The 15,501-nt window shown below is 43.1% G+C and overlaps 1 protein-coding gene across 3 annotated transcripts in view; it reads right to left on the reverse strand.

The window, feature by feature from the left end:
• The window catches only part of PCBP2 (poly(rC) binding protein 2), a 29,576-nt gene that overhangs the window by 4,008 nt on the left and 10,067 nt on the right, over window positions 1-15,501 (reverse strand). Inside the window, exons 7-14 of one of the 3 annotated variants that reach the window (XM_008050278.2) lie at window positions 14,829-14,957; window positions 13,730-13,804; window positions 11,463-11,555; window positions 10,343-10,384; window positions 9,015-9,087; window positions 8,470-8,508; window positions 7,488-7,540; window positions 5,428-5,597 (exon numbers count right to left, since the gene is read on the reverse strand). In XM_008050278.2, the coding sequence (XP_008048469.1) occupies window positions 5,428-5,597; window positions 7,488-7,540; window positions 8,470-8,508; window positions 9,015-9,087; window positions 10,343-10,384; window positions 11,463-11,555; window positions 13,730-13,804; window positions 14,829-14,957 (674 nt within the window). Of the gene's footprint in view, window positions 1-5,427; window positions 5,598-7,487; window positions 7,544-8,469; window positions 8,509-9,014; window positions 9,088-10,342; window positions 10,385-11,462; window positions 11,556-13,729; window positions 13,805-14,828; window positions 14,958-15,501 lie in introns of all 3 variants that reach the window. The other 2 variants (XM_008050277.2, XM_008050281.2) reach the window with 2 other exon arrangements.

Consider the following 15,501-nt stretch of genomic DNA (forward strand, 5'->3'; position numbering starts at 1 on the left):
AGGAGTTGGAGTCTCACTCTGTCGCCCAGACTAGAGTGCAGTGGTTGCTCCCGGCCACCGCAGCCTCGACCAGCTGGGCTCCGGCGATCCTTCCGCTTCAGCCTTCCGAGTAGCTGGAACTACAGGCACGCGCTACCATGCCTGGCTGATTTTTCGATTTATTGTAGAGATGAGGTCTCCCAAAGTTGCCCAGGCAGGTCTCGAATCCATGGGCTCAGGCAATCCACTCACCTCAGCCTCCCAAAGCGTGGGATTACAGGCTGAGCCACCGAGCCCGGCTTGTACCAGTCTTTCATGCAGGCCTGGGGCATGTAACATTAATTCATACACCCCACCTGGGATGGAGGTGCCACAATAACATCAGAGAATGACAATATACTGATTAAATTTATGATTTAAAAAAAAATGTCAACCAAAGGGTATGTGGTTAAAGAACATCAGGGAAAATATCTCCACTGATTTCTGTGATGCCCTAGGTAGAGCATTTTACTTTCAGCACTGTAGCAATGTTGTGCTCTGGCAGAATGGAGGAATACCAGAGTTCTTCTACCACTGTTCTTAGAGCACTTCTACACTTATGAGAGATGTGCCTATCTTGGAATGATAAAATGAATAAGTCTTCAGGGAGTTCAGTATGGCTGAGTAAAATACAAGTTGTTGGTTACTCAATGACTGGCTAGTCACTCACATGACCTATGAATGTAAATTCTCCTAGGATCAGTATTTTTATTTGTTAATTACACATGGGAGGGGCTCATTATGTTGCCCTGGCTAGTCTTGAACTCCTAGGCCCAAGCCATTCTCCCAAAGTGCTGGGAATACATGTGTGAGCTACTGCACCTGGTATTTTCCTTTTTTTTTTTTTTCAGTTGGAGTCTCACTGTCACCCAGGCTGGAGTACAGTGGCACACTCATGGCCACCACAGCCTCAACCTGCTGGACTCAGGCGATCCTTCTGCCTCAGTCTTCAAAGTAGCTAGAACTACAGGCAAACGTTACCATGTCAGCTGATTTTTATTTATTTTAGAGACTAAGTCTCATCAAGTTGCCTAGGCTGGTCTCAATCCCCTGAGGCTCAGGCAGTCCTCTTGCCTCAGCCTCCTGAAGTGCTGGGATTACAGGCTTAAGCCAATCCACCTGGCAGTGTTTTCTTTTTTAAGACAGTTTAACTCAGTCCCCAAGGCTGACGTACAGTGGCACTATCATGGCTCACCCGCAGCCTCAGATTCCTAGGCTCAAGCAATTCTCCTGCCTCAGCCTAAGTGGCTGGGACAACAGGCACACACATAGCTAATTTTTTTTATTTGGGGATGGAGGGCTGATACAGGGTCTCAGTTTGTTGCCCAAATTGGTCTCGAATTCCTGGCCTCAAGTGATCCTCCCACGTTGGCCTCCCAATGTTTACATTATGCTGGGGGGCCCAGGATTTTTTAATCTGTTAAATAAGGGGATCAATGAGTTAAGAGTAGTTAAAGGTTTCTTCTAAACCTAAGCATGTATTTTCCTACTACATACTGTTGGAGGTGAGAAGGGTAGGGTAGGGAATACCAAAAAATTGGCTGAATGACTGGACAGCATCCTGTCAAGTTCTGGGCAATGTCACTGGTTGCTTATTCAGAATCTACCTAATGTCACAGTAAGAGGAGTGAAGCTAGTTCAGAGGACTGCAGACAAAAGCTGCCTAATTTTAAACTTATCACACTTTGCCACCCCCTCCCCCTACAATTCTGGGTTACATATATATATGCCTTGGAAGAGATTCTCAAAGTAACCGTTCACCAGAGCAAACAGTATCCTGGGATGGACACCCTGCAAATGTGGGCAAGGTAAGGGATCTGAAAAGCAGATTCTTGTCAATCATAGAACCCTCAGGATCTGAACTGTCACAGGCCCATATCTTTTTGTGGGAATATTGACTAAGAATTATAAATTAACCAGGGATACAAAAGTACCAAGTCAGTTGTATAGACTTCCTAGTTGAACAGCCACAAGTCACAAGCTCCCACCCCTTTACCCTTCACAGCACACGGTGAACTAAGGTTCTTACGGTGGCAACTTTATTACAGCCAGAAACACAAATCCGGCCAAGAAGGCCTGCTGATAGCTTAACCATTAAATAACTTTTTTTTTAATAAAAAAGGATAACGAAGAAGCTTTTATTCATTAACACAGAGCCTAACACAATGTTTTATCGCAAGGCAGAATAAAGCTACAAAGAAAAGGTAACAAAGAGAAAGAAGAGCAAGAACTGTGGCTCTAGATAAAGAATTCAACAAGTCAGACTCTGAAACAGGCACTCAGCTGAAAAGGCCTAAACCTAAACATTGCCCCCACCCCCACCCAGTTATCCCCCCAAAGTAGTAAAAAGGAAACTGTCACAAGCTCACAATAATTTGGTTCTCACCAATGTTAACAAAGAAAAACAAAATGAACCAAGAAATACTTGAGGTGCCCCAAGATATATGCAATCAGTAGGGAGAGAATCTCTGTTTCTCGCCTTTCAGTTTGTTAGTTACACATGGCACGGCAGAGGTGGTGGTGGTGGTAGCTGAAGCCCCGGTACCCTTAGCAGCAGACACAACATTTAGAGCCAGGAGAGGGATGGGTTTCATGCCAAGCAGACTGGAGACACAAGGGGCGGTCGGAAGAGGGTTGGGGAGGCTGGAGGGTGCGTCGGAGGTCCCCGCTGTGGCGAGCGAGGGGGTGGTGGTGGAGGAGGAAGAAGAAGAAGAAGGGGTGGAGGGTTGAGAGAGGTTGATGCTGAGGTGATCAGGGATCGTGACGGAGGCTGCCTGGGAGGAGGGTTTAGCGTTTTCTAAACTGTAACAGAGGAAAAAAGGAACAAAAAAAAAGGGTGGGTGGAAGGGAAGACCACAAAAGGGAAAAAGTACAGGACAAAAACCGCTTCAGTTATATCAGTAAGTGCCTCTGGTTGCCAATTAGAAAGACCTAACATCAACTTGTTGCAAGCTGTCTCTCTTTTAGCCTGTGTCCCACCCTCTAAATACATATACTTTGCCACCTTCTTTCTGCAATGTTATTTAAAACTGCTAAGGTAAAGAAAAGGCTGGCAGAGTGAGAAAATAAATCACACAAAGCACATACTTCTATGTATCTGACACAATGACCCCAACCCAAATGTACTCATCAATCTCCAAACAAGAAATGTTTCCTCCAATCAAATGTCAATTTCCCATTCCAGTGGATAATCAGTTATTCAGCAACTACTTGTAAAGCTTTGTTTACCAGCAGACTTCTTTAAAATTGTTTTCCCTAAGTAGTCAAAATTAAAATGTGCTTATAACTCCACAGCAAATAAACTAGTAAGGATGGAAAGAGACAAGAGTCCAAAGTAGGTCACTTACTAATTTCAAATTTTAAAGAATGTAGCATTTTCAAAGAAAAATGCTAAGAACAGAAGCATAGATAAGAACCAGGGAATATTTTCTAGTGGGAGGTGGTATAAAAGGTTCTTTGTTTTTGACTAATCATAATTCCAAGTGTGGATCTTTTAGAAGTAGAAGAGAAAAACTCAAGTACTATCTAAAAACTCACACATATAAAGCAAAAACATTGCTTCTCCTCCTAAAATAAGCTCCAAGTAACAGTAAGAATCCACATCTCCCAAATGGCTGTACATGTCTAAGCCAGAACTACAGATATTTGCTATAGTTTGTCTGGACAATCATCCCCACAAAGCCAAGTCCTCAAGGACAGAAAGGCTTCTTTTAAGACACCATTTTGTTTACCTATGTCCAGAGACAACTGTAATCCATAAAGAAAGGGGATACAGAAGCTAACAAACTATAGAAAGCACCCAGACAGCAATTATGAAAACTCAAGAGACAGCAGAAATGCTCAGAATCTATTAATAAAAGTATTTGCCTAGTATTAACCATTTTTTAAGTTAGATTTCTTCATTAAGACTGTACCAAGATGAGAAAGTGAAGAATAAGCTTTGTGCATATGTAGTCCTTGATTTGGTGTTAAATGAAACTTTAAAAAGTTTTGACCCAAATCCATGGCTTGGAGAGTTTCATCAACTAGGATGGTCCTGAATAGTCATTCATTAAGAATGATCCTGAAAAGAGAACTCTAAGCAAAGACGTTCTGCTTCTGTACAATGCAGCCACTGACCTAGCACAGGGGCCAGGCAAGCAGGTCACATTTCAACAGTTACAACTTAAACTATATTCAAGTCAAGCCTACCCAAAGCAGAAGAAAATCTTCAGCTTCCAAGAACATGATTTTTGCCACTTAAAACTCCCCCTCGAAAAATCCCAATTAGAAACAAGAAAATAATTATTTGCATACAGGCTCTGTACAAAAGCTTACTACTGCTAATTCATTCTGAACATTAAGGACTTGATGTGCTTGGGAGACAAACAAGAAAAAAGATGCAGAAATAAGCCTTTTTTCAAAAAGACTTAGTACCCTCAGGCATGAAAAAGACTAAAGGCAAGGCAAGAGTCAGAACCAGGGAATTGATATCTTCTTAACCAGGAGCTAAAAGTCCATGGCATACATGGTCACTATATGCACGACAATACAGACTTCAAACTTAACGAAGTCCTTTCTCCTGTACTAGATTCAGGAACTCATGTAAAACTTTTATGATAAAGAGAAAGAAGAATCGTTATAGGTAACTGACAACTAGACTATACTCTCCATAAAGGTATAGCACTAAAGCCCATGGGAAATGGGCTAACACTGCTTTTAAAAGGTTAGTAAGCAATTAAGGCTGTGATTTAAGCCTATGAGCTGAGAAAGCAAGAAATGTAAACACCCTATAAGAATGCTCATTTGGCTGTGAACAGTGTCCTGCATTTTTAGTGTAGTAACATGATGTGAGTTATGGATAAGGGAAATAAAACCTTAGGAAGACATGAAAGGATGAGACCATGGGAAGGTGAGATAGAAAACACACATTCCAATATCTGTGCTTTCCCCCTTCCCACAAGCTCTGAACAATGAAACACATTTGCAATTTGAGAAAAATGGTTGTCTTAAGAATGGTAATGGCTACCTCCAAGAAACTGCCTTGCTGTCTCATTACTTCATTATCCTTTGGATCCCAAATCAAAACAGTGAAAGAAATACTGGTCTAAATGACATGTTTTGTATGAGTGCTCTAGCCAGAGGACTGTCTTACTAGTAAAGATATGTGCCATCCCTTCCATTACCCAAACCATCAAAAGTCAAAATGCAAGCAACCAATACATTCCTGCCCCATGCAAAATTATTGCAATCTGCTTACTTTCTCTGCTACACTGAAAATGAAAGAGTAAGGCTAGCAAAAGCAAACTTTTTGAGGCCACCTCTACCCATCCCCCAAGTAATCTCATATTTAATAATACACTGAAGCTTTCCCCAACACACACAATTACTGTGTTGGCATTAGTAAAACAAAACACAGGGCAACCTTACCTGACATTGATTAGATATTGAGCCAGGCTAATGCTGGCAGCAGATCCAGTGATGGTAACCTGCCTATCAGTAGATCCTTCCACTGGGTTCGCAATTTTGATCTGCGCCCCAGACATCTGACGGATCTCATTGATCTTGGCGCCTTGACGCCCGATTATGCAGCCAATCAACTTAAAAGAGAAAAACAGGATAAACTAATTAGAGTTGCATGACTAGGTCAAAGAATTCCTTCCCATCCCTCTAGCTTCTAAAACTTGGGTCCCAGAACAAGGCAATGGAATTGCTGCATCCTACATTTTTTAAAAAATTGAGACAGGGTCTTGCTATATTGCTTAGGCTAATCTCCAACTTCTGGACTCAAGCCATCCTCCTGGCTTAGCCCCCAGAGCACCTGGAATTTTAAGTGTGCACCACTGTGCCCAGTTTCATCCTTCACTCTTTACCCATGTATTTCTGATCAAAATACTTGAGTTATAGATCCCATCTTACCTCTTGACCCTTTCTTCTATCTGACCACTCGGAGAGCCAACTATGAGCTAGCAACTCACCGATCCAAGCATTAATTCATTATATCTATTTTCAGAGTAGTAAGCCCAAAAGACAAAATAAATCAGAGTCTAGATGATAGTAAACCTAGTTAGACACCTAGGAATACATAAAGGTAAAGGTACATTCTGGCAAAGATGCTTAAACTCATCCTGCCATGATACCACCTTACTATACTGACAATAATTCTAACTTTTAAGGCATTTTTGACTTGGTAAAAAAAAAAATTAGTTGAGCCGGACACAGTGGCTAACGCCTGTAATCCCAGCACTTTGGGAGGCAAAGGCGAGAGCACTCCCTGAGCCCAGGGGTTCGAGACTAGCCTGGGAACTTGGTGAGCCCTCGTCTCTGAAGTAAATCAAAAAATTAGCCAGGCGTGGTGGCATGCATCTATGGTTCCAGCTACTTGGAAGACTGAGGCAGAAGGATCACCTAGGGCCAGCAGGTCGAGGCTGCGGTGGTCCATGAGTGTGCCACTGCACTCCAGTCTAGGTGATAGAATGAGACTCCAACTCTAAAACAAAAAAGAGTAAGGCTGTGCACAACGGCTCATGCCTATAATCTCAGCACTTTGGAAGGCCAAGAAGAGGAGGAGTCAAGCCTTGACAACACACTGAGACCTCTACGAAAAATAGAAAAGGTTTTATGACTTCAGATTCAGCCAGGTGCATCCCAGCACTTCAGGAGGTCAAGGCAAGAGACTGCCAGAGCCCACAGGTTCAACCAGCCTGGGCAACTTGGTAAGACCTCATCTCTACAATGAATCAAAAAATTAGCTGGGCATGGTGGTGCATGCTTGTGGTTCCAGCTACTAGGAAGACTGAAGTGGAAGGATCACCTGAGCCCAACAAGTCAAGGCTATGGTGGCTGTGAGCGTGCCACTGCACTCCAGCCTGGGTAACCGAGTGAGACTCAAAAAAAAAAAAAAAAAAGACTTCAGATTCTATAAGAAACAAAGGCAAATGGGAATTTCTATTTCACAAAAAGTTTCTTACTGTCTCGTGATGTCTCACCCAATAATTTTATAAACTTTCGCTATCAATTTTGCAGTCAGAATTTTATATACTTTAAAAAACTTATTTTCATATCTAAAAACTCCCATTTTTCTTTTTTTTTGAGTCAGAGTCTCACTCTGTCACCCAGGCCGGGTGCAGTGGCAGGCTCAAGGCCACCGTAGCCTAGACTTGCTGGGCTCAGGCGATTCTTCCACTTCAGCCTTCCAAGTAGCTGGAACCACAGGCGTTGCACCACCACGTCCAGCTAACTTTTTAATTCTGTAGAGATGAGGTCTCATCATGTTACTCAGGCTGGTCTCAAATGAACCCCTGAACTCAGGCAATCCTTTCCCCTGCACCTCCCAAAGTACTGGGATTACAAGTGAGATTCACCGCAACAGCCTAAAAACTCCCCTTTTCTTTCCCTAGGGATTAAAACAGCAGGACACTGCTGAAAAGACCTCTATTTCTTTAAAACCAATTCTCCTATTTCATCCCATGCAACCTAACTACACTTACATCATTTGGAATGGTGAGTTCATGAGAAGTAGTCTGAGCAGATGCATCCAAACCTGCTAAAAGACAGAAGAGAGCAAGAAAGTTCAATGCACAGCAATCAAAATCCCACTGATTTGCACATTAAACTAACAGAAGGAAATAAACTGGAAACCCAGCATTGGCTGTTGGGATTCATCACTAACTTGGAAGCCTCCAAAGAGGAAAGAATGGGGAGAAGGGTATAGAAATAATGCTGAAAAGATTCCTCTGTACACTCAGAAGAGCTGATTTCATGCCATTTCCTGCAAAGCCCAGCCTATTAAGGATGGGAGATGGAAGCAAGGGGCAAGGGAGTATAGTATCCTCAAACAGGACCAAAATCTAAACAAGTCCTTCTATATTTCTATCCCTTTTCTGCTTAGGATTTTCTGCTGTTGTGTTCCAAATTTTATCTCACCTGATGCTCACTAGCACCAGTGCCAATACCATGCCTGCTAATGGGTACCATGGACTTTTGGCACACATGCAGAGTTGCTTTAAATAAACCTGTATCAGATTAACACCCTCCACCCCATCCTCCTAACCTAGACTTCAAGGTCAGACAGAATGAAATGGCAGTCAGGTGAGGGGAGTTCATTTCTCCAGATTTATTCCCTGTCTTATGTTCAATAATTTGTTCTGGTTTTTATTTTATTTTCCAAAGAAAAAGGAAAAAAAAAATCCCATTAGCAAATAACAACACCTGGAATGAACCAGGCCAGCTGGCTAAATCCTCAAGCTTAGTCCTGCTCTCAGCTGTGGCTGCTGGTCTCAATATATTTAGAAAGGGGTTGGCCAGATCCATCAAGGGACCCTCTGGGGCACCAGGCCCACCCCTTTGCTCTCTCAGCTCCTCTCTGCCATGTGCATGTTGCTGGTATGGTTCATGGGCAGTGAAACAAGACTCCCACCAGTTTATTAATATAACAGTAGAATACTACAGATTTTTTTTTTTAATCATTACCCCAATAGCCTTTCACCTCTGGAGAGCTGGATTCAATGCCTGTTAAGATACAAGTGAAAATGAGTTTGGTGGTCTCATCCTAACCCTATCGGACAAGTTATTCCTTATACAGAAAAGCCCCAAAAACAGAAACAAAACAAAAACAAAAACAAAAAAACACTACACAATTTGGCACAAATGGATGGTCTCTACCCAAGCCTGTGAATAGCTGGTGGAGAGAAGGGGGTGCTGATCAGATCAAGGGGGCAGCAGTCAGGATGGGTTCAAAGAAATATCAGCCTACCCTTTACCTGACAAGCATCCCCAGACCTCACCCCCAAACCTTCCAGGGCCTTTTTTTTTCTTTTAGAACAACTAACCCCGAATGAAAACCACGTTAACAAACACATTACCTCCTTGGGCTTAGCCATAGTAGACAGGCAAGTTTAAACCAGCAGGATGCTGGGTAATGAAGTTTGTTTTAAAACAGATGTCAATTTGAGACCTTGGGTCTGGCCTCTCTCTTGCACTACACCTTACAAAAATAAACACTGAGGTATCCATACCACTGAATCCGGTGTTGCCATGCGTCATAGGAAAATGAGACTGTTGCATTGCCAATTGGTGCAGCTTGGTCAACTGCAAGGAAGAAACAAGAGAGGTTGGCATTAGAAGAGTAACAGAACCAGGGCTCAAGCACATTCAACTTTGAAAATGCAGAGCTCCTGATCCCCAAAGGTAACTCTACTACTCAAACTACAACAGAGGATAGGGATGGGGCTGACATCACCATCCTGGGGATGGGCAGAATATGAAGGGTAAAGGTTAGAAATAGAAAGGGTGTCAGTCTAAGAGAATGAATGCATTTTGGGTGTGTGAAAAGCAACAGCACTTGCCCAACAACCATCCTCTTGTGGGCTATTTAATGAAGGTGACTGCAGCCATTGCAACAGTTGCCCCAGGGACAAGCACAGACAGGCTAGGTAAACAAACTGTGCAGTGGTGCTAGGGAAAACACACCATGCAGGGTTTCATCAGTACTGGGGAGAGGGAAGGAGATGGGGGGGCAGGGAGACTGCAAGGAGGAGAGAGGTTAAAAAGAAACCAAACTGACTGGATTTAGTCCCACCACCACCACCACCATTGACTTCTACAGCTATTTTCATCTATATAAACTATCCTGGCTGTTACAGAATAATCCCTCTTCAGGTCTACTTCCTCCTTTCCTGGGGCCTATCACTAACCAAGAGCCAAACTCAACTTCCCAAGTCTAATGATCAGCACCTGAAAAGGTTAGTAAGGATAAAGGAAAAGTGCAGAAAGAACCCTTAAACAAAGTCCAAATACCAGCACTTTAAATAGAAGTTTTTAGTGGCAAGAAAGGTCTGAGTTGAATTCCCAAATGTTTAGTTTCCTATCCTTCCTTATGTAAACAAGCCTTTTACCCACCCCTCCAAATACTTCTTAAATTGTCACCTCAGATTCAGGATTACCCAAGGGCAAGCCCAACCTCCCACTCCCCCCATGAAAAGGAGCACTCCATTTAGGGAAGCACAGTCTAATGTCAATTTAAACTGTGCCTTGAGATAACAAATTACAGTATTCCATGGAATATTTTTCCTTTAACAGAGTTATCAATAAAAACAGGAGAAAAGCTAATGATCTGCTGAATTATAATTTCCAAGGGTTAAATGTCAAAAGGTGAACGCTCTACTATGCCTGATTAAAGATTATATTTAAGGGTCAAAATATGGGATTCACTTTGTGAGATAAACAACTTACTATTGCAAATGTTTAAGACCCAACTCACTTCTCATTACTTGGGAGAAAAGCATAAGACTATTTTGAATGGGAGAGGGAGCTTTTCAAAACAAGAAGTGAAAACAAAACTTACATCTGGCTGTGGAATGGCATACTGTCCTTGAATGGTATAGGCCTACAAAAGGAGGAAAACAGTTCCTATTAAAAACCAATCACGGACAGCCACCCAGTGGGGAGTAAAAGACAGATTTCAACTAGCCAGGAAGCCAGAGTTGAACTAGAGAACGGGGAGGCTGGGAATTGAGGCAATAGATGGAATCTCACAAGTACAGTCAGACCCAAGTTGGCCTTCTTTGAACCCTAAATATGACTTTATTCCGGGGATCCTAAGGTAGCCACATTCCCTGCAATCAAAGGCAAGATATGCATATCTATTTCTTAATGAGATTGTGGGAAGTGAGATTATGCAATGCCTCGATGGACCGAGCCCCACTCTTCTTCCCTGTACACCAGATATCCTAGGAGGAATAGTGGTCCTCTTCCCACACCACCCCAACCCTCCTACCAATTGTAGTATCATGAAAGATTTTTATCTGCACAAACCTACATGGCATGTTTTAAAACACTTCCCTTTCCCTATCCAATTCTTCGCGCTACATCTTCCTAAAGACCTTAGTACACTGGAAGCTAGCTGGGTCCCTAACACTGGGGAGCTCGCCACAGAAATACAAAATCCACTGTATTCTAAGTCCTGCCTTCTCCCACCTCCCCTCCATAATAGGCACTTGCAGCTCCCACTATGCCCTCCTCCCCCCACACCATAACCTCCCAAAAAGGGAGCTGGGTCTCCAGGGCAATGGGGTGGGAACAAGGAGGAAAGGAAAGGGAACAGGAAGGGTGGGGAAGGAAGGAGTGGCTGGTTAACAGGATGTGAAGCTTCTCACATCACAGTGGCCAGTACCCCCAAAAGTGCACCCAGGTGGGGGTGGAAGGAAGGTGAAAATGGGGTGGGAGGAGTGGGAGAGGGAGAAGAGGGTTGAACAAAAAAAATTAAAAAAAAAAAAGTTGGTGTTACCATCTGGTGGGCTACGCGGCCTGTGTGAAATGAGGTGTGGGGGGTCAGTCCAGGTCCCCGTGGACAGGTGGTGTCCACAGCACAAAAATCACCAGCGCCACTGGCCCCCCGCGTGTTGGCAGTCTCGGCTGAGGCGGAAGGATTGAGTGAGCCTTGGAGACTGAACATCCCCTCTCACCTCTAGAGGTGGTCCCTCCAGGTCAGGGTTGAGGCACATGGACGGGGTGGTGTGGGGAAAGCTCGCACTGTCGCTGCCTGTGCTGTACCTGTCCTGTGGATAAATAGAGGATTTCAGTCTCCAGGGCTGTCAATCCGGCACCTTGTCACCAGCATGAAATTCACACAAAAAAAGTTGTTTATTTTTTTTCCTTTTTCCTTTAAAAAGGAGCTCACGACACAATTTGAAACGAGCTGCAATCAGTGAATTAAAAAAAAAAAAGTTACCTAGTGGCAGATTTCACACTGCACAATTGGGCTATTTTCAGTAAGAATGAAGGGGTAAGGCAACAGAGCTGACGCCAGCTCCTGGTCAGTGTGGGATTAAGTTGAACCCCTACAGAGCCCACTTTGCCACAAAGGAACAAAAGACACAGGTCCATCTGTGGACACTGTATGAACTGGTCCATTTAAAAAGGCCCACGGGAATGATCCATGACAGGGCCACTCACAGAAGAAGCTGGAAGCTTTTAGAGGGTGGTCAACTAAATAAAGGGGAGGGAGGGATGGGAAGGGAAGCAAAGAGGTATGAAGGGGCAGGAAGAATGGGGAGGGAAAAAAGGAAAGTAAAGGAAGAATCTTAAGTAGAGAGGACTGCTGCCACCCAGCAAATGGGAGTGGGAGAATCCAGAGGAGCAGGAACCTGGAGTTCCTCAGGAGAAAACTCCTACTCCTAAGGCTAACCCCGCTCTTGACTACCCTGACTCTGGGCCTTCGCTTACCCTGCCTGCCTATCCTGAGAGCCCTTTGACCAAACCAGTTTGTACAATGCTAGTACTAAAAGTAAGATACTAAACTGTCTCAATAACTGTGACATGATTAACTTCTTCTGAAAGCACCCAAAACTACATGACAAGCAAAATCCCCAAAAACTTGTACAGTTGTATGCCACTTATAGAATGTGAATGAGATGGACTCCAAGTTCCCCTCTAAATGGCTCCAAAATCAAATACAAGTAAGAGAACTAGTTGAATATGCTTGCAACTGGCCAGCCCCAAGTGGAAAAAGGTGTTTTGAGTAATGCACTGGCTTCAGCAACTACCAAAACGAAAGTCACTATTTCACCCTGAATCCCAACACAGTCATCCCTAGTCGTCCCCAGTATCCATGGGGAATTGATTCTAGGATCCTCCCAGATACAAAAATCCACGGATGCTCAAGTCCTTTATAAAATAGTGTAGTACTTGCATTTAACCTCATATATACTTGAGTCTCTCTAGGTTACTTTCAGTACCTAATACAATGTAAATACTATGTAAGCAGTTGTTATACTGTATTATTTATGGAATAATGCCAAGAAAAAAGTATTCTGTACACGTTCAGTACAGATACAACCACCCTATTTTGAATATTTTCATTCTGACATGGGTTGAATCCACAGATCCATAACTCACAGACACAAAGGGCCAACTGTATTTTTACAACTGACCTACCTACTCCTCAAATACAAACCAACCAAGTATAAGACTGCCATGGTGCTGATCAATGCTCTTGTCACAAAAATCTAACTTCAGAATAAACCATGTGCCAAAGATCAAGAATTCAGGGTGGTGAGGAAGAAGCAGAGAAAGGCCAAGGGGGTGCTTTGGTGTTCTTCCTCTAACACCGAAGGTCACAGCACCACAGCCCAACATGATCTCCCCCTCCTATTCTTACACGCTGACTCCATGTGAGTTCAAACCAGTGTTTACGAGGTTAAAAGCCTAGGGGACAACACACTGGAGTTTGGGAGTGAAGGGGTAGGAGTAGGGGAGGTGAGGTGGAGGGAAGGGGAAGTTTGTAGGACACTCAAGTTCAGGACCCCCCAATTTTGAGACCACCATCCAGAATTTCCTTCAGAGGTCCAACTCTTTGCTGCCTTTATTCAGACCTCTAAAGATCACCCCACACATATAAAAGCATGGATGGGGGTGGGGATAGGGAAAGAAGTAGTGACACCAAGGCAATTTAACTCTTTTCTTCTAACCCAACCCACCTTAAATTACAAAATAAATTACCTCTTCCGAGTGCCTACAAAACTTCCAATGCCTGCTAGAAATTAAATAAGGCATTCATAGCTTTCTCCAGTAAAAAAAAAAAAAAAAAAAAAAAAAAACCAAAAGCAAGTCAAACTATGGCCAGAGTACAGGTTTCAGCAAGCATGCAGAGTGGCTTGGAGTGCTGCTGGCAAAGTTGACATTTCAAATATAATCTTTGTTCACTCTAGCCCATCAATAAGAATGTTCTTACCTGACCACCTGCAAAGATGACTGGAGAACTGGACGGCTTGGGCCGGTACGGGATGGTCACGCCCTTCGGGGGGGACTGGGAGAGAGTCAGAGGGGAAAAAAACAAAAAGAGATAAGGTTTCAAAGCTGCTTCAGCTGTGTGGCTTTAGCTCACACAGGTCAGTTAAATTAAAAACTAGCATTTCCATCCCCTCAACTATGAAGTTATCTCTGACTAGATCTAATCAAGTTATCTGCAACTATATGCCTTTAAATCAATAGTAAGGTCAAGAACCACACAGTTCACACTAATTCTCATCAAGCTAGATACCCTTGTAGTAATCTATCTTAGTACTACTTCCTACTTCTAAATAAATGTAATGAACATGAAAACCTCTATGTGTACACAGTTACATTTAAGTTGGTAAATCTTAAGACTATGACATTCTGGCCTAAATATAAAGCCAAAATCAGAAATAAAAGTATTCAAATGCTGTGTCTAGGATAATACAGATACTATCTATTAATAGTTTTAAGGCCCAATAAAAAATTTTCTAATTGCTACTTGAAAGTCTTACTTTCCTTTCTCAACAATGAGACCTCCATTATCATAAACCTAAAGACTGAATTTCTCTCAACTTTGCTACTGTTTTGTTTTGATAGAATAATAGTATATGATCAAGGTTTCATAAGTCATTCAGAAACACCATCATAGCAATTTTCTCTATTTGAATACCTTGCTTAAAAGGGAGAAATTAATTTGAAGAATGTGTCAAAGCTCCATGTAACCAAAGTACAGTAGTAATTCAAAAGGTAACGTAGATTTTCAGGAACCCAAATGCATCTTTGGTCCACTTAGTCCAAATGCTCCCTCTACCAACTCTGCTAGAACTGCTGTGAACCAAAAGATCACTGTTGCATAGCAGTTTCTATTTTTGCTCACAGACCATAAGTAAAGTCAAAACTAGGGGAAGGAAAATATGAACTCAGGGAACCTCCTTCCCAACCCCCATTAGAGGCGCCTAACAGCTTCACCTAATTCTAGTCTTACTAAATATAGACCAGTCCCTCTGTCCACACAATCACCCTTCCCCCATTCTCAGCATGAGCCTGGGGCTTACCTCCAACATGACCACGCAGATCTGTTTGACACACTCAATGATGGATTGCGGAATGCCAGCAATAGTGATGGCCCGCTCAGTTGAGTTGGGGAGCATATCCCCTGCCACCTGGACCTGAGCCCCTGTACTCTTTGGAATAAAAAGAAATTCAAAATTAGAGAAAAACAGCTCATGCCCTTCCAAGTCTTACCACTAACAATTTTAGAGTGTAAAATTTATCCCTATCTTCCCCTTTTGTTTTCCTTTCCCACTCTACTTTTCCTAGATAGGACTGTACAATGAGAGTTAAAAATAAATTAGCCACTGAAAGATTAAGCCTGAATAATAGCCTAAATTTAACCTGCTCTCCAGAAAAGGGTCCCTCTCATCTGTTTCCTCTCAGCTAATGACAGTTTTGTGGGCCAAACCCCCACAAATATCACCTACCTGTCAATCTCTTGTTGAATAAATGTTTTGTTTTGTTTTTTGAGTTGGAGTCTCACTCCCAGACTGGAGCCTCGACCTGCTGGGCTCCGGCGATCCTTCCGCCTCTGCCTTCCGAGCAGCCGGAATTACAGGCACGTGCTACCACACTCGGCTAATTTTTTGATTTATTGTAGAGATGAGGTCTCGCCTGCCCAGGTGGGACTCGAACCCGCGGGCTCAGGCAATCCACTCACCTCAGCCTCCCAAA

This window comes from Carlito syrichta, unplaced genomic scaffold (assembly GCF_000164805.1).
Source record: "Carlito syrichta isolate Samal-C Ts95f unplaced genomic scaffold, Tarsius_syrichta-2.0.1 Scaffold143503, whole genome shotgun sequence".
Lineage (NCBI taxonomy): Eukaryota > Metazoa > Chordata > Mammalia > Primates > Tarsiidae > Carlito > Carlito syrichta.